We start from the raw sequence: 19,138 nt of genomic DNA on the forward strand, positions 1-19,138 counted from the left end.
ATGCAAGGGAGGCCAACAAGCTACAAGGGATAAGGCCAAATAAGTTATACTACTGCCTAACCAAGCAAAAACATAATGTTAGTTTTACATCTTCTATGCTGTCCAGCATTGGTCACCAGTAGAGATGGGCTACTGGCTGGTTATCCTACTGACCAGCTCAGACACCAGTTTCTCTGCTATTATAGCCTGTGCATCCTCCAAGTCACAAAAGCTTCCCCACAACTGGTTCTGCCTAATCACTCCTTCAAAGCCCCTGATCACACTGAGACCCTTTGAGTTTGCTCTTTAATCTATATAGTCTTTGCAAGCTAATTGTCTTCATATCACAGCAGGAAGCTGCATCTGCTCCCAGAGCAAGTGGCACCAAGCCACACCGGGGAAGTCACCTTCAGACCCCAGTGTGAACAGCTGTACATTCTAGAAGACACCAAACACTACAGACCACAGATCTTCACATCCCAGTAGGGAAGAGCCTCTCCTAGATGATGTGACACTACACTATGGCACCATGAACAATACCAGGATATCAGCATGAATCCCTACTCCAGCCTCTGGTGCTGATGCATGCTAAAGTACAGATGTTGAAGGCCAATGCCACAGACTTCTAAGGTTAACAAGAATTTCAGCCCCAGTATTTATTGATGGGGTCCTCACTGAGAGTTCTTTCACCACCTCTCTCGCATAAAATGCAAAGTTTTATTGCCTCTGATATCTGCTTTTTTCAAGGGACACATGTTGATTTTTCATGCAGTTCTAGTTTTCCAGGTTGTGCAACAGCTTCTGCTGGCCTCTGGCAGGACAGGATCCTTGAGGATACAAGCTCCAGCTTTCTACACATACCAAGACAGAGTTAGTAATCATTGCATCACACAGGTCTCAGGGCCTGTAGCAGCTAATGGAAACCTTGTGCTTAGTTTCTTTTTCTGGTGACACCTGACTCAGCGGAGTAATAGAGCTTATTTGTTAGCTGACAGTCTGCACTGCAGAGTGCACAAAAAACCCTCTCTAAATTCTCTGAACTTAAGAAAAACAACAAAAAACCACAACTAAACAAAACCCAGGAAAAACAAACAAGACAAACAACTTACCAGCACCTTTCAGTTTGGACACGGGATACAAAGAAATGAAACGTGTAATAAAAGGAAGCAAGAAGGTGAACAAAATGTTTTTCTATGCTACACTCTTAGAGAGCACAATAGTGTAAACAAATGTCCAGTATAAGAGCATCTTAATGCATTACTGATGAGCACTATGACCTAGACAGGAAAAAAGTAGCACTCTGCAGGGCAAATCCTGCTGACTGTAGCTGCTGTGTCATTGTCATTGTGTCCTATTGCAGCAGTAAGTGCTATTTGAGGTACTGTTACATCCTCTAGGATGCAGAAAGAATAGATGCTCTTTCAGAGCAAGGAAAGGAAAGAGTGAAATTATTTCACTCATTGTACTTGCAACAATTTATTCAACCTTTTCCCCTACAAGTAGTCTGAGGTTACTTATAATCTCTCCCAGTTTGCCATAATTCCAAGTTATCACTCCATGGCACAGGAGTCAGAGCATTGTCCTCGTTGATTAGAATCCTCTTCCATGAGTGCAGACTATACCATAATAAGGTTTCTAAACATTCAAGCTCTTTGCACATGAAAAGCCTGGGTAAGGGACTCATCAGTTTTCCATCTCATTCCTTATGCCCTTGTGAATGTTTTATTTCCTGCTGAGGTAATTGGCTTAAAAGATTTGGAATTTCTTCCCAATACTAGATCTAGTCTTCCAGATATGGTTTCAAAATTCAACAGAACAGAAAAATAAGACCACTATTTATTAGACAGCATTTTGGAAAAAGTGTCATTCAAGCATCCCAAGGTTCACGTCACAGCCTACAAAGCTCTATACCTGGAAACAAGCAGGTTCTATAACATCCTATAGTCACTATTGCATTATCCTGAAACAAGGTCCAGATAGAAGTCTGGATAAAACATACTTCTTGGATCAGTCAGGGCAACTGAAAAAGTCTCTTTGGGTGTTGACTTTGTTTGTTTGGGTTTTTTTGCACAGACAGGGTGCCACAGCCAACAGAACAGACATAAAACAAACCCCAGCTTTTTCTTCCTTTTTATTCACTGCTCAGCAGCCTGTTCTACCCTCACACAAACCTCATGTGAGCCCTCTCTAGCACCTAACACTTAAGAAACAGGAGTCATATGTATACCATTTCTACATTTCTTGAAGTCCCTGAATCAAGAGTACAGACATCTGCAAATCATAATATTTTGACTAGACAGATCTCCAGACTCCGCTGTCATTTTAACTATTCTCATTTTTAGTATCTATCTTCCAATTTGCAAATCTCGGTCTATTTCAAGAAGAGGCTATTCTCCCATTTCATAGTGGGGAAAATTCCTCTAACTTGCTGGAGGTCCTACTCCAGGTCAGTGACAGAGGAAAGACTGAAATCCAGGTTTACAGCTCCCCAAACAGTTCACTTCCAGTTAGTAAATTACCAATACTGCTGAAACGCCTCCCTTTCATGCAAATGAAAGAAGTGTTTGCACTTGGCAGAATTTCAGCAGTTTTCTAATCAGAGAAGGCCAATGGGAGAATTTATTTCTGCTGTGGCAATTACAATTTATGTTGCAAATGGCTTTCTTTTTCCTCTGAAATGGGAATTTCCAGGTTATTAGCATATGACTGCAGAATTAGAGTGTAATCCACTAGTTCAGTCTGATTTGTCACTATTTCAAAGTTTCAGAGAATGGATAAGGATGTAGGTTGGCATACCAGTTCAGTGAAGTGCCAAGTGAAGATGATCACCCTGTTGTGCAGGAAGCAGTAGCCCCTTCAAAGAGGGTCTTTCAGAGGCCAAATCATCATAACCTGATCTACCTCTACTAACTAAAGGCATCCCTTGGAAAAGGCATGAAACACCTCTCTTGAAACAGTTAGTAAGTGGCCTGCCAGCAGAGATGGCTGGAAAATATGCTGAAGTAGAGAAATTAGAAAAGATTTGACATTTTTACACCTATCCCTCTCTTAAATTGCACTTTCCATCTGCTCCTCAGTACTGCTGATGCTTAAGAGGAAAATAGTCACAGAAGTATTTCTAATAACACCGTTTGGCCAACAGTTATGACTTATCCTTGGCATCTTTCAAATCAGTGTGCCTCGGAAATGGAGGGTGGGGAGAGAAGTGCCCACAGAGACAGAAGGATATGACCTTGTTTCTTGAATATGTACTAACTGCTTATTGGAACAGGGATTCCCTTAAGGTCGTGATGCAGATGAGTACCTATCCTTTCTCTTTTTGCTATAAACTATCAGAAACTGCCACAAAGGAAGAACATTTCACCAGGTCCTCCCTTAATTTTAAACAACACTGTATCTAATATACAAAGGCTAATTCATTGCCGAGGCCTCTGGGCGCTATGAGGATATGGATAATAAAGGAGCAAAATGTTGTGGCAGTCCAATCCTGCACTGTGTCAGTCCTGAAGCAGTTCACAGTGTGGCTTGTCCTCCCTCACTCTGGTTCACGCAGTTGCTCTGTAGACAAGGAGAAGCCACATCACAAGAGAGCCCTGTTCACAGCTGTTCCTGGCACCACAGGAAACAGTCCAGCAAGACAATTCCTCCAAGAAGACAGAACTTTGGGGTAAGATGAAAACAAGATCCAATCCACCAATCCACTAATAAAATAGAGCCCGAGGGAAAAGAGAACCATGAAATATCTTCAAGCTTTAAGACATTGAAAACAGCGTTGACTGCGTGTCACTAAAGCAAATAAAGGAATGCTCAAGGGAGAAAAAAATTCTACAGTCGTGTCCTGCCTGGCCGTCCGCAGATGCGGTCGAATCGCCGCGTCACGGAAGCCGCCCGCCGCCGCAGAGACCGAGCCCGCATTGCGCCGGGGGCCTGAGCCCCACCCGACCCCGCCCGGCGCCCTCGGCCTCCGCCCCCAGCCCGCGGCCCCAGTAGCGCCTCGACCCTTCCGCAGCCGCCACCTGCCGCTGTCCCTCCGGGAAGAGCGAGTACGAAGCCCTGCGGCGGGACGGTGGTACCGCAGGGAGGGTGGCACCGGCAGCTCCGCCTCGGCCCGGTCGGCAGCGGGGACGGTGCGGCAGGCGCGCAGCCCCGCGGTGCTCGGGGGCAGGGGCCGCCCCCGCCTCGTCCCGGGCCCTCCGCCGCGCCCCCGCTGCTCACCGCGCTCCAGGGCCCCGCGCAGCGCGCCCCGCTCCGGCTCCGTCCCGATCTCCCCGATCACGGCGAGCAGCGCGTGCCGCCGCGCCGCCGTGTCCATAGAGACCGGCTCGGCCGCCGTCTCCATGGCAACACCGCGGCCGCTGCTGCAGCGCGCGCTCACTGGCGCGCGGCTCTTAAAGCGCTCTGAGCCCCGCCCTGATTGGCCGAACTGGCACGTGGGCCTGAGGTACTGCGGGGAGAGGGCGTGGCCGGCGCCCCCGGGCCCAGCGCCCCGCCCCCGGGCCGCCCCCCCGCCCGGCCCCAGGGACCCGCAGCTCGTCCGGCCCGGCCCTGTCGCCCCGGCTCTGCTGGCCCGAGGCCGATCGTGCCCGCACGGCGGCTGCCGGTGAGCTCCCGCCGGCCCTGGGCGCGGGGTCTTGGTCCCTTCCGTCAGGATGGGCAGAGCGGCATAGCGGCAAGCTCGGATGCTCAGACCTTTGAAAGAACAATTTGGGGGTGGAGAGAGGTTGGTTTAGTTTTTAGTTTAGTTTAGAATTAAGTTACTTAAATAGAGAAATCCACGGAGATTTTTAAATGCCTGGTGTTGCGTTGCTGCAATACCCACAATAAATCATGAAAGCCATCAGTGCTAGAGATTCCAAGGCTTGGCAGCATCATTCACCTTCTCTCTCCTCCATTGCATGGCAGTGAGCAAGTCAGGATTTCATCACTTCCTGGTGGTTCTTCCTGTTCAAATAAAGACAACTGTAATGGTCTCCAGCGATAAGTCATGGGATTTCCTGCAATCCAGATATACAAGATACAAGAACAATCTGACCATTGCTAGCCACCAGTGCAAAACTGGTGAGAGCTGCTCATGGCTGTGCTGACAGGTCACGGGGCAGGCATTCTTACTGTCTGAGCTGACTGGAGAGGTCTTAACTCAGGGCCCAAGTCTGTGTTGCTCACAATTCTGGCCAGCCAAGCTCCGAAGCAGTTCAATGCAGATGGCCTTAAACTGACACAGGGAAGATCCAGACTGGATATCAGAAAACTTTTTTTCACTGGTTGGGTGGTCAAGCACTGAAACAGGTTGCCCAGGGAAGTGGTGGAGTCACCATCCCTGGAGGTGTTCAAGAGCTATTTGGATCTGGTGCTGGGTGATGTGGTCTTAGTGGCTTAGGGCTTACAGTGGTAATACTAGGTAGATGGTTGGACTGGATGATCTTGAAGGTGTCTTCCAACCTTGATGATTCTATGTTTCTATATGCAAAAGCTAAGCAACCCCCAACCCTTCTGCATGCTGAACAAGGGAGAGGCACCAGAAAGTAGTTTCAGATTAAAAAACCCGTGTCTTTTCTGACAGGAAAGCCAGCTATGGTAAAACAAGTCAAGTCAGCAATAATGCGCAGCGTTTCCTGAAACAGTGTCAGGTTCTGCCCCTGCAGTCCCCAAGATTTCCAGAGCTACAGTTTAGGAACTTGATGGGCAGATAAATCCTGCCCTATTTTGCTCCCTCATACACACCAAGCCTGCATTGAGGACATACTTGAAACCTCAGAAGGTTCTGACAGTCAGCATTTTGGCAAGCATATGTGGACCCATAGTGTCACAGGACTCCAACAAAAGATAATCAAGACAACCACAGAAAGGAAGGAAAATACAGAATATTTATCTCTGCAGGCTACAATTGATGTTACTAGCTTAGAGAGTTCTCTTAAATTGAGATCTTAAAAGGTGCTCTAGCTCTCAACAGAAATTAGGAGATGATGCAATAGGTCTTTTTCACATTAAATTGTGGTGACACCACTGGCTATGATCTTTATGAAATGCAGAATTAATGTCTCAAAAGGGTTTAATTTATTTTTCTGTGATGTAACCTGCATAGCAGCAACAATTTAGTTTGTCTTGGGGATTGCACTGATCAGGTAGATATGTGAATAAAGCAAATAAACCTGCAAATAAATGCCAGCATACATTAAATTCCGTTATGACAGCAGAATTGTAGATCATGGAAGGAAAACATGACAACAAAACACAAAGATGAAAGATTTTCAGATATTTTGACACCAGCTAGTAGAAGTACTTTCTGTTTTCAGGTGATTCAGTTTTGCTGCTTATTTTTGACGTGGTAGCTTTCCAGAGCTGCAGCTTTTCACTGCAGTGCAGAGATGCTCCTCCAGCTGGCTTTCTGCCAAGAAGAAATGAAACAGGAGACATGCAAATTGGAGTGAAAGCTTAAAAAGAATATCCAAACGCAGAGACTAGAACCTCTGGGGAAGACTTTCAATTAAAACATGAGTTCTGGTGATGGGATCCATTTGCATTCTTCTACTGTACCATCAGGTCATAAAAGGATGGTATTTCTGTTGCTTTCTGATGTGCATCAGAGGTCCGTGGTCACCGTAGAATTGCAGTAGAATAGGCTTGAGTCCTAATGTGTGTGCACTGCATAAGGCAGTGAAGTGAAGGATTTCCAGCCTATTAAGTTCCTCCTTTTCCCTGTAAATTCACATTCTGGAACCATATAATAGACCTGTATCGCAATTATGGTGTAAAATTCTGCTTTCAAGCACTGCAGCAGTAGCTAGCACACCCATGAAATACCAAAAGCTGACTGGGCTGATTGCAGATATTAGAGATCCCGACAAATATCACAGAAGAAGAGTGGCAAAAGGAGACTAAAGGACTACCTCAAACAGTGAAGGATGATGAGTCACAGGTAAATTACCTTTATAAAAACAGATTTAGAAAGTAGGATCAAAATAGCATAAAAAGGACTTTCATATCATAGGAAGAGCAATCTACACAATTTCAGTTTCTCAGTCCTTTAACCTGGGATGATGACTTCCTGTCCTCACCAGCTAAAAATGTCCATATTAATAAAAGTACTAAATCATACTTAAATGGCAATTCTTCTTTGAAGCCAAGGTGATTTTTAATCAATTAAATATTAAGTACAAAGTGGCCAGAATTCTTACCTTTTTGTTTCATCTTTCCTCATAACTAAATCCAGTCAAAAAAATATAGCTGAAATGGCCAGGCAAAGCACAAGCATAAAAAATGAGCACAAACGGAATATTACTAAGATTTTTTTTGCAGACTAAACTGTGTGGGTTGCCAGCAGCCTTACTGAGCAGTGCAAAGAAATAATAATGCTACACTTTCCACCATAACCGTGTCTTTCACAACTTCCCCTGTTCAGTAAAGCCATGCATTTGGCATTTACAAATTTGAGCACCTGGATTGAGCTCTCAATTTTGTCCTACCCAGGTTCATGCAAAAGTATTGAATTGCAGAAAAATGAGACTGGAAGGAGACCCCAGAGATAATCTAGTCCAAGTTCCTATTTCAGACTAAGATCAACTATACCCCTTTGCTATTACTTTAAAAAAAGTCTTAAATTTTAGAGATTGCATAATTTTTAGAACTTCTTTAGCCTTTTTAAATATTTTTGCTTATTTCTGTTTTGTCTTATGTTAATTTAAATCTACTTCAGTTCACAAAAACAAATTCACAGTTGTGCTCTAAACTGTGAATATGAGAAACAAGTTATTTGCCATCCCCTTTTTTCTCTCTGACAACTGTTAGGATAGCCAAATCCTTTGTAATCTTCTCAGTAAATGTAGCATTTAGCTTAGGCCTTGCCAGTGCAGAGTACAGGAATTATTTTATGCATCTAATGTATCCAGGAGCCCCTGGTGGTCTAGTGGTAAAGGCGCCGCGCTGTCACTGCCGAGACCCGGGTTCGATTCCCGGTCAGGGCCACTCCCGGGCAGGTGGGGCTCGTTAGCCCTTATAGGCAACCCACCTACGTCCTAAGGACCTCGCTGCCACCGTCCAAGCTCGCTTGGCCCCGGCAGATGAACCTTAGGATTAAAGGGTGGGCTCAGTTCCGCGCACACTGTGTCTCACCTAAAAAATCCAATGCGCAGGCTGGAAGGTGGAAAGACCTTCCCCGGATCTTCGCTCGCGAAGACTGGCCATTATTATTAATGTATCCATTCTACACACGAGTATAATGCTTGCTGTTTGCACCTTTTCCTGTGGCAGCAGCATGACACTGACTCAGTTTGTCAGGCACTGTGACCACCATTGCTCTGTTTTACAGAAATGCCACACAGTCCAGCAGTCCCATCCTGAACTTGTACAGTCAGTTATTTCCTTTTGTAGAATATTGTTCTTACCCGCATTGTACTTTGGCTGGTTTTCAGACCATTTAAAAAAACTTCCTTCTACTACTTCTAGTCCCTCTCAGTGTTGGATGGTTGTGAATTAATAAGCGTACTCCTTATTTTGTGACCAAGGTGGTAAAAGAAAACCATGAACGGTGACCAGGAAAAACACATTGATGTTTGAACCCTCACTCAGATGTATTTGTTTTGACACAGAACTGGTGATTATTACTTTCCAAAGATGGATATTACTGAAATTTCATCACTGCTTCCCTAGTTTGCTTATGAGAATCTCATATAGATACTGCCAAAAGTCTTACTATGGTAGTTATTCTGCCACTTCTGTCCTGTTGCTCTGACATCACATTGATATTATACACCTTGTCTTTAGAGATCTGTGTTGGCTGTTAACTACTCTCCTTGTTATCTTCTAGATACAAAATGGTAATTTGCCTGAGGATTTGTTATCAAAGTTTTCAAGGAATTGAAGGGAATTTTGAGAGAGTGACCGGCATATTTGCTACTTCTAGTCTTCACATACCTCATTATCCTCTGTGGGTTTTGAAAGCTAACTGTTAACACTTCTAGGACAACATTTCAATAACGCAGCTCAATATGTGGCAAAGGAACATCTTCTGGGAGCTGAACACTAAAGCATCCCTCCTGTGTAGCAATTGTAAATATTTGTAGCCTGTTTAATGCTCTTAACGTGCATGTGTAAACTTGGATTTTGCATTACACACAAATCTGTAACACAAACTCATATTTACATTGTTTCACTATGTTTCACTTTTTGTCTGTGAAGTTGCATAACAGTTTCTTCTAGGCCAGGTACTATTTTTTCAGACTTCTGTGGTTTTGGTTCTAGAACAGGGTTTTAAATAGAATATACAGAATTCTCATATATAAAATAGAGAGGTGCAGAAATAAAGAGAACTTGCAAAAGGAGATTTAAATTAGTCTGTTGGAGATTATTAATAGTGATTATTGTATTTTAGTGTCTTAAATCTTGCTAAATACTCGGTGAGTTAAGTGGAAGTAATCTTAAAAGAAATAGTTAAGATCACTTCCAAAGAGGGGAATTGTTGCAAATGATATAACTTTCCTAAAATTTTTATTAATGGTAGCAGTTAGCTAGATTCTTTTTTTATCCTGCAGACTCTTGTCGTTTAATCTTTAAATTGTCAAAGCTTTGAGTTTCTCTGGACTAGCTCTGATAGGCTTTAATAAACAAAGCTTGAGGGAGATGAAGGTCAGACATCTTAGATCTTAAATTTGTGGGTCTTCAAAGACATGTTGGAGTAACCAGAAAATACAGAGGGAATTAACAAAGACATTATAGCCTGAGAGTTGGAGACTCTCTGACTAAGGAAGAATGATAAGAGAACCAAAGAATGTGGACCAAATATTAGGCAATAAAGGATAAAATACTAATTAAATGAAGACAATGATGTAACTTAGAACCAATGCATGTTAATATCTTTATTTGCTAAAATGTATAAATACGCGAAAAGTCTTGAAAAGAATATAGGTAGCTGGAATGATTCACTACGTATCTCCGGCCAGAATAAAGTAAAGCCTGGCTCACTAACACATGGGAGCGATTTTCGGTGACATATTCAAACTCACTATTTTTTAGGCAAGAAGTTGAATGCTGCAAGACAACAACGGTGTCACAATTTGTACACAAGGTTTCTTCGATAACCGTTTAGTAATATAAACACAGAGAAATTAATGGGATTTCACTCCCCTGTGATACCCAAAAAAAGGAGGTACCCGGCGGTGGCTGTCCGGGATACGCGGTGCTCGGTCTGTGCCGGAGACCGAGCATGGAGCTGTTTTGTACCTCTGATGAAAAGGCGGTCTGAAGGGCACCGCGAGAAAATCCCCCGGCCCGCCGTGTGCGCCAGGAGGGCGGTTGCTGCCTTCGCCCTCGAGCGAGCCCCGGCTCGGGCCGGGCGGAGGACACGGGGCTCTTTCGTCTCTTCCAGCTGCTCGCGGAGAGGCCGAGAGGGCGGCACAGCTCCGAACCCCCCGCCGTTCCCGCTCCGCGGCCGCTGTCGATCCCGGGAGCCGTGTCAATCCCGCTGCCGATCCCCCCGCGCGTTTCCCCGGTAACGGCGCGGGGCGGGCGGGTCGCGCGCGCCAATTGGCGCTCGGCAAGATGGCCGTGGCGGGAAGCGCGGCGTAGGGCTGGGCCGAGTTGGGCTCCCACGGGCTCCTGGGTTTCGCCGCCTGCGGCGCCCTGCATGGAGCGCGGCGGCGGCAGAAGCAGCAGCAGCAGCAGCAGCCAGCTGGACCCCGGCTTCTCGCAGCAGGACACACCCCGCCTCATCGTGGAGGACTCGCAGCCCCAGGGCGCGGGCGCGGAGGCGGACGCGGAGCAGGCCTGGCTCGGTGTGCTGGCCCGCCGGCTGCCGGCCCGGCGGAGCCCGAGCCCCGTGCTGGTGAGTGCGCGATGCGGCGGCGGCACCGCCCACCCCAGCCCGGCCCTGACGCGGCCCCTGCCTCTGTCTTGCAGGAGATCGTGTGCGATCCCATCGGCAGCCGGGCGCCCAAGGGCGGCGGGGGGGACCGGGAGCGACCCGCAGGTAAGGGCGGGGCGCGGGGCTCCGGCAGGCCCGGGGGCCGCGGCGGCACTGACGGCGCTGTGCTTGCAGAATCCATGGAGAGCCCGGCCGGCCTGGCCGCCGCCGGCCCGCGGGGCTGCATCTCGGAGGAGGCTCCACCGCCCGGCAGGGAGAGCAGGTACGTTGGCGAGGCCGTGGGAGCCGCCATCCCGAGGCTCTTGGCCGCTGCCTCCGGGGCCTCTCCTGAGGACAGGCCGAGAACGCAATATCGGTGCAGCTGCGGCCGCGCCCGGCCCCCGCCGGAGCACGAGCCGCGAGAAGGCGTCCTGCAGGAACCCCTGCGCGACCTGAGCAAGTCTTTCTGTTGCAGTGTCCTTGGAAAGGCCGGGGAACGAGGTGAAGGTGATGTTGAGGACTGTGCTGCTTCGCCCTATGCAGAAGGTAACTTCTCCATTTCAGATCTTTTCTAGGGGTTTTGAGTCAGATCCACCATCTGTGCAGTTTTTCAGTTGAGCTACCTCACTTGCCTCACCAGGAGTAGTTGTGCCAGCAATAATTGGTTAGGAATTGACATCTTTTTCTGGAAGTTGGCATATATGCTTTGGTGTTTGAAATAAAGAGTGTTGATCAGTGTTAACTTGGATCTTGGAGACTGGAAATGATTTAAAAGAAGCAGAGATGCATCACAACCGTTAGGAAATGGAACCTTTTTATGAACTGGCATAGTGGTTGTTGTCATCAGAGGACTTTCAGACACAGGCTGTGTAGTATGAAAATTATTTTCTCATCATGGTATGAAAACCTGCTGCAGTACCTAGTGGCATTACAAAAGATATTGCTGATTAATACCGATTTCTGAGTTAATGGCCACCGTCCCTGTTTTGTGACTTTATTTTAATTAGCACAGCTGAGGTCAGAGTCTGTTAGTTTATTCAGAGTTTCAGTAATAGCCTAAATACTTTACATGTTAGAGGGTATATCTTTTGCCCTTGTAAATGTAATAGATGGCTCTTTAAAATTGTGGGGGTCTTGTATATATATTTGTAATGGATGTTCGGTGTTAGATACAGGCACGTCACAGCTGCAGTTTGGAGCTCTAGAGCTCTCACAGAGCCAGGACTTTGAGAGCAACTTCGTGCCTAATGAAGGAGATGGTAGGCATCAGCTTCACCCTGGAGCTGCAGTTCTTTCTTCCAGACTTGTGGAGAACAGGTCTAAAGATGGTAGGTAGCATTGATTATAGATATCCTTTTGCTGCTCTGTAGATTCTGTCTGGTCTCTTTAAATTATAAATGTTATGTTTCTTTGGCAGGAAATACGGTATTAGTAGTTTTCAAAAATGAGTTCTCAGATCATAGGTAGTTGCAAAGAATTTTGTCTTCTCTTTTCTAGTTAATTTGTTTTCTTGTAGCTGTACAGATGTTATCATCATTGATTCTTGCACCTCTCTTTCCTGATTTGTTTCCGGAACATTTAGACAATTTGATATTGAATTCCCTCCCTGGTAAGAACCTCGTTCTGTGGGTTTTTTTCTTTTCTTTTTTTTTTTTTTTTTCTTTTTTTTCCCTTGTTATTGTAGCTTGTGCAGGATTTTATTTTTTTTTCTTTCACATAAAGCAGCTTGACTTGGTATTTGTGTAAATTACAGAACTACACTTTCACTTTCTTGTTTGTAACAAGACAATTTTTTTTTTTTTTTAAATCTCTCTTCGTAGAACTGCATAGGGACAGGACAGAAACTGTCTCCAACACAGAAGCACATACTGCTTTGAAAAGCCAGGCAGAGAAGTCTGAAAGGTAAAACAGTCTGTCTTCTTTGTAGGTCTCTTATGGGCATTCTGGAAGCTGATTTGTGTCTTTTTTTAAACTAGATTTTTGGACATTGGAGAGGGTTCAAGGCAAAAGAGAAAAGTGAAAGGAAAGATGAAGTACTGCTGAGACCTTTTCGCAGCAGTGCTGACTAAAGAGTGCTCTTAGCATTCATAGCTGAGAAAAGAGGTGATATCAACCTCCTACACACAAAGATAGCAATATCAATAAGGGAGAGTGCACTGCATAATAATAATTTTCTTAAAGTTGTATGACTAGAATGTACTAGAAGCGTTACTTCATTTTAAGTCACAGAAGTTATCTTGAAATAACATAATCACTGTAGTGTGGGCTTCACTGCGCAGGAGAAATCTAGAAGCTAAGTGGTGCGTATTCCAGGACGATTTTTGAGTATTTGCTATTGTAAGCTTTATAGTTTTAATTATTTTTAATTGTGAAACTTCAGTTTCTTGAATACTTTTTATCTGGCATAAAATTTGTATAACATTTAGCTTATCTTGTATTATCATATTCTGCCACAAAATAACCTTAAAAAGGAGGTGAAAGAAAATTCCTAGAATCCACACTGAATAGAAGTCAGTAGAACAATCTGCATTCCATTTAAGCACCACTTAGGTTGGTAGAAAACTTAAAAACCAATTCTGAAAGTATAACTCATCAAAGAGGAAAACGTTTTTTTGTCAGGAGAGGTCGGTCGTCCTTCTCTTCTTTTTTTTCCTGTGTTATGCACAAGTGAATACCTTTCACCTGTTCTGATAGATTTTCTTTACAATATTGTAGTCCTACTTAATACTTTGATTTTCTCGGGTCAATGACTGTGTCTTGCCTTTCTAGAACTCTTCAGGAAGCAGAAGAGCATATTAGGAAGAAAACACCTGTCAGTGACCCCAGTAAAACTGAGAAATCCCTTAGTTCTGGTCATGAGGAGTCAGATATCTTGTCAACTCAGGAAGAGATGTTTCCTGAGAATCATGCAACAGGTAACAATGGACAAGCAGAGCCAAAATATCCATCCCAGGGATAGTTGTAAGCATTATACCTACTTGATCTTTATAGACGTGTAGTGTTTTAGGATGTAGAGTGCTGTATTTTTCATGTAGTTTCTGTTAAAATTGAGAACACTTTGGAAATGAAAGGCTGCAACCTCTTTCACTATACTATGGAGCAATGTCTAATGTCACTTCCTGTTAGAACAGTTACACTGGCTTGTTAAGTACATTTAATTTCCTTTCTTTTGTGCCCCTTGAAGAACAAAACCCAAGCCTGCCTTTTACCCTCTTCTGAAACTGGTGGTAATAATGCTCACCCTTGGTAGTGACACACCATGTAAAATGTGGATAAGTGGTGTAGACAAATTTATGTCCAGTCATGTCTATACCAGTATGACCTTGTGCATGAACCCTCTGTATCCAGAAAGTTCAGTAACAACCTTCTCCTCACACTGAGTCAGTGGTCAACACAAGATGTCTGTTCTTACTAGAACCTTGCGTGTATTTGCATTCTAGTGCTGGATCAAATGTGCTGATATTGGAGCCATTGGGGATTTTTTTTTAAATTCTCAGGGCAGGAAGACTTGTACAGTCTAAAATCTATTCAAATTTATCCTTTTCATCTGAACCATATTGTGCTTACATTTCACATTCTGAACTTCCATGTGCAGTCCTTCACAAACTTGGTGAAGATCAGCTTGTCCTTGCCTATCTGAAAAGTAATTGTGCAGTAGCAGGAATTTAATTCCTCAGAATTTTCTGATCACCTTGGTTATTGGCCGTATTTCTAACTTTATTTCCTTTTGTTTGAAATCACTGCAGGGAGTGGCTGTCCAATAACCAGGGCAGAAGAGGGAAGTTCTCTGGCCTGTACCCCTGCCCGCAGTCTGCACGTCCTGCAGCTCTCTGGACAGGCAGTCCTTGTACAGGAGGGTCATTCCATGTAAGCAAAAAATCTCCAAACTATTGCAATAACTTTATTTCAGTAGTGCATTTCCATCACTCTCTTCTTTATTCAAGGATTTGTGCTTGATCTTAAGCAATCAGTGTGTTAATTTTGCACCATGGAGGGAGCATGGCTTTATTTTGCAATGAAATGAACTAATGGTGCCCATGTGGTCCATTGACCATTGCTGGTCTTTTGCTCGTGAACACCTGACACTCCTTTCATGAGAAGAGTCCTGCTGTGACAAGCTGGAGCTTGATGAGGGGAGAACTCAATGCATGGTTTAGTGAGGTATGGTGTTCATTTCCATATTCCCTTTTCTTGGTCTGCAGTGTCTCTTCAGGCCTGGTTATTCCACCTCCTGTTGCCTTTGGACCCAGTGCTCTTGTCCCCAGCAGTCCTACTGAACAAGAACAAGGAAAAGGTAAAATGTTGTGCGTACTGTCTGTGGTTTGTGTTTCGGTGCTCTGTGGTTTAGTCTGAGCTTGCAGCCTTTTCAAAACTTGCTAAAATTATATTTAAGGAGTAAAGTAGGATTGAGAACACTGAGTGGGGGTAGATGAAGGGAGATCTGTGTCTGTGACTGTTGTCTATAATTCTTTATATTCTCTCTCTGTCGATACTTCCTGCTTCACTATCCTAATAAAATTAGTACTGTTGGCTAGCTCTCCTTCACTTGAAAGGTGGGAAATACTCTGTATGGGATGCAGATTGCTGCTTGCAATTGTCCTCCTTTCTTAGGGACTAGTCATTCTTGCTATAGGCAGATACTTGTATTAAGTCTATACTGTTAGGGCAGTAGGAAAGACAGATAAGGACTGAATCATAACAGTTATTTTACCTTAACAGAGATGACTTGCACAATATTTTAAAAAGCTTTCATATGCTATATGTGTGAATTTAGAACCTTATGCCAAAAGATTGTTCCGTATGTTCCATATGATACCTTGGTTCTTAAAAATTTTCTCTGAGCACCTGTTCACCATCAGGGATATCTGCATATCCCTGATATGCAGACTTTTAGTATGATACAAAATCAACTGTTCCTTTCTGTGACATAGTGTTAGCATGGATATTTTGTTAGCTGGGGTCTGAACTTAGTTACATTTTAATAAAGATAGCAAAAGGAAAAAAACTTCAGAAAAATGCTTCTGATAAATTTCAGATACGTTTTTTAGTTGTAGAAGTTCTAGACCTGTAGCAAAATAGTCATATGAACTTGTAACAAAACACACTTGCTTCCCGCATTTGAATGTAAGGATATGGATGTTTTTGTTGATCTTTTTTTTTTCCCGTCCAGAAGATTCTTCCTGGAGAGAACATTCTACAAAGTTAAATATGCCACTGAAGATGAATCTTTTAGTAGCATGTTGGAAAGTTTAGGAACAATGCAAGAATTTGGCTGTAATATCTCTTCTGCTCTTTCAAACTAGATGAACAGGTGGATATATCTATCCCTGCAGAAGGAAGAGAACTGATGCAAAAGCAGAAAGATGATACACTGGTGGAGATGGCCATCCCATGTATTCCTCCAAGACCCCTTGTCCAGCCACAGGCTTCAACTCCAGTGTCCCTGAGTGCACCAACCTTCTTTCCTGGGTCTGGATCTGTACCTATACCATCACAACCAGAGTTTTCTCATGTAAGGGTTCATGTAGATATCTTTTGTGAGGTTTTTATATGGCTGATGCAGAAGGCGTGTTTGAGTCAATCTCTGCTTCTGTGTTGAGCTTCCTGACTAAGATGGTTCTCATGAACTTCCCTGTTCCCACCAGTCACGGTTATATATTGATTGTAGCAGTTTTACCTGCAGAGAAAATGCGGAACAGCTTAAGAGGGCATAGTGAGTTACCGAACATAGAAGTTGTTGTTATCTTGGACTATGCTAGAAACCTTTTTTGTTGTGTGGTTTTTTTTTTTTTTTTTTTTTTCTAAAGGAGGAAGGCCGCTCCTTTCTTATGTTGAACTTGGCATCTTGCGTCATCATAAATTGACTTTTATCAGGCTAGACCTTAGCATTGTTTGTCGTGGAGAAAGGGAAGCTGTTTTGTAATAGAGCATTTATATTCTCCTGCTAGGCTAGAATTCATTTACTGCATTTTTCAAGTTGCTTATTCTTATTATCTGTTGTTTCCTTTGTGCTTTTTGATTTTGGAAATTATAACTGTACAAAGGGATTTAGCAGGCAGTTGCTGGATTTATAGCTTAGTATTACAAGTCTCATCAACTTAAGACAGAAAATAAAGGTTGTGCTAGAAACTTCATTAGTTGAAGCAGAGTTTTTCCTTAGCTGGAAACAGTGTTCATGTTAATAGATATAGCAGAGAATATTTCCAGAACCCTTGGTTGTTTAACTAGAAATAGCTACTAATCTGCCATACTTGCCCTGTGTTTTGTGATTTGGTAGTGAGAAGTGTACCAAAAATTGTGTCCGACTTTGCCACAGACATACTAAATAGTAATGTGTGGTGATAATTTTTCTCAGCAAGAATAGGACAATCATGACTTGTAAATTGGTGAAAATAAAGTTTTGTATTTTCATTTGGTTGCTTGGCTTTGGTTTTGTTGGTAGAGGTTTTATCTGTAGTTTTGTGCTGAGCTGGCTCTACTCCATAATCCAGTGTAATGTCTTAGGAATAATAAATAAACAATCCTACTTGGGATGCCCTGATACTCCATGTCCCACTTCTTTCATTTTAGGACATCTTTGTTCCAACTCAGAGCCCAGAGAAGAAGCATGAAGGAGAAGAAAAACCTGCTGCTTTAACCCCTTTGTGCTTATCAGGAGACCTCTCTGGACCCACAGATGCTTTGTCAAAGATATCTATAGGCAACTCTGCATCAAAGCCTTCTGAGTCCTGTAAGCTGATGCTTTCTGCAAGTGTATGTAGCCAGCCCTTGAATACAGACATCAGTTCAGGTTCTCTGAACACAGGCCAAGACAGTGAAACCACACAGGTAGAGAGGATTTCTGAATGCAGGGCCTCAGACTTGAGACTCTGTACTGTGGAGAATAACCAAATAAAACTGAAAGTGAATGCAGGTAATCAAGCACTCTCTGAAAACTGTGAAAAAACCAAAACGGAGGATGTATGGGCTGCAGGAGTGCCTGTAGGGCAGTTTGTTAGTGCAGGAGATGGGTCATTAGCCCCTACAGCTCATCAGGAGATCGAGTGTGTTTCTGGAAATCAGGCTGCTGCAGATCAGTCTGGTCTGCCTGAGATTTTGTCAGATACTCAGGGTAGAGAAGTACAGTCTGAGGATTTTCCATTGGAAGAGACTTATGAACCTGAGGCAGTTCCTGAGACGCAATGTGAAGAACAAGAAGAAAAAGTGCAAATAAAGGAGAAGCAAGTAAATGAAGATGGGTCTCTTGTTAATATAACACTTTCTCAGAGGTTTATTCTTGAAAGGGAAGGACAATGTCATGAAGATATGGAAGTGGAATTTGCTGATGATTCTTGTAAAAAGAGAAAAAATTTGTTTGATCGGGCCCAGGACTTAGAAGAGATTGAACCAGAAGGTCAGGGAAAAAAATATTCGAAAGGTTGTACTTTTGACAGTGGTGAGGCAAAGAACCTGGATAAACTGTCCTCTAAGGCTGTTGCAGAAAACGTGCCAAAGCTCAATCAAGTTTTAGCTAAGCCTTCTGTAGGAGAGTTACTGGAGCAACACAACAATTTGTGTCCTAAGATAAAGAGTGATGTTCAATTGGAAGTGGCGTTATGTGCCAAAAAACATCTAGGCTGTTCAGAATTGGGACAGGTAATGATGATAAGCAATCAGCCACCACTTCAAGAGAAAGGGGTTGAAACACGGGTGGTTCAGCACGAGAATCGGGTGCCAAAGAGTATGGAGGATACTGTTATGACAAGGAATCTGGAGCAAGAAGAGCAGGTGCAGCCACAGAAGAAGGCAACTGCTAAATCCCCCCGTCCTTCCAGTGGTAAGTGAATTTAGGTTAGTAGTTCACAAGTGTGTATTTTGAATAACGTGAGGGACAGCTGTATACAATTCTCAATGTTTTCAGGGAGCACTGATCCTGGATGCAAGTTGAACAGTCTCTCTTAAGAGCAACACTACAAGTTACTGTGTTACATGCAGAATGTGCCCTTGTTTCTGCCTGTGCTACGCTAGTGCAGGGCAAGAATGATAAACTAATTCTTGTTCCTAAGACTTGTAACTCTTTTATGGTAGAAACACAGAGGAGCTTTAAGAACTCAGAATGTTGTGATCTTGATAATGTTCAGGGATTTTTGTAACTTCTCCCCCACTCAAGAAGCAGCAACAGCAGTGTCCTTGAATGTGTGTGATAGTCAGTACTTTCCCTCTTGTAGTCTCCTTACCTTTTTTTTTTTTTTCCCCTCATTCTCAGAGGAGAATTTCCTTTGTACAGAGCAACTCTGGGCTAGAAACTAATACAGCAAATTTATCTTCACTTGCATGCAAGATGTG

At 43.8% G+C, this 19,138-nt stretch overlaps 2 protein-coding genes across 10 annotated transcripts in view; one reads left to right on the plus strand and one right to left on the minus strand.

The window, feature by feature from the left end:
* The window catches only part of MAP1A (microtubule associated protein 1A), a 55,245-nt gene extending 50,896 nt beyond the window's left edge, over window positions 1–4,349 (minus strand). Inside the window, exon 1 of the mRNA XM_050309721.1 lies at window positions 4,195–4,349. Within this exon, the coding sequence (XP_050165678.1) occupies window positions 4,195–4,318 (124 nt within the window). The 5' untranslated portion in view covers window positions 4,319–4,349. The remainder of the gene's footprint in view (window positions 1–4,194) is intronic.
* Window positions 4,350–10,541: 6,192 nt separating this feature from the next.
* TP53BP1 (tumor protein p53 binding protein 1) overlaps window positions 10,542–19,138 on the plus strand; it is a 41,084-nt gene continuing 32,487 nt past the window's right edge. For 6 of the 9 annotated variants that reach the window (XR_007628104.1, XR_007628107.1, XR_007628109.1 and 3 more), the window contains exons 1-12: window positions 10,542–10,795; window positions 10,870–10,939; window positions 11,009–11,096; window positions 11,289–11,359; window positions 11,983–12,141; window positions 12,330–12,422; window positions 12,634–12,715; window positions 13,583–13,728; window positions 14,560–14,680; window positions 15,016–15,107; window positions 16,117–16,325; window positions 17,384–18,629. Coding sequence is in view for 3 of the 9 variants with exons in the window: in XM_050309050.1 (XP_050165007.1) it covers window positions 10,598–10,795; window positions 10,870–10,939; window positions 11,009–11,096; window positions 11,289–11,359; window positions 11,983–12,141; window positions 12,330–12,422; window positions 12,634–12,715; window positions 13,583–13,728; window positions 14,560–14,680; window positions 15,016–15,107; window positions 16,117–16,325; window positions 17,384–18,629 (2,575 nt within the window). In the remaining 6 variants the exon portion in view is untranslated. The remainder of the gene's footprint in view (window positions 10,796–10,869; window positions 10,940–11,008; window positions 11,097–11,288; window positions 11,360–11,982; window positions 12,142–12,329; window positions 12,423–12,633; window positions 12,716–13,582; window positions 13,729–14,559; window positions 14,681–15,015; window positions 15,108–16,116; window positions 16,326–17,383; window positions 18,630–19,138) is intronic. The other 3 variants (XM_050309051.1, XM_050309050.1, XM_050309052.1) reach the window with 3 other exon arrangements.

Source organism: Myiozetetes cayanensis, unplaced genomic scaffold (genome assembly GCF_022539395.1).
Source record: "Myiozetetes cayanensis isolate MyiCay16 unplaced genomic scaffold, myiCay2020 scf14, whole genome shotgun sequence".
NCBI classification, from domain to species: Eukaryota; Metazoa; Chordata; class Aves; order Passeriformes; family Tyrannidae; genus Myiozetetes; species Myiozetetes cayanensis.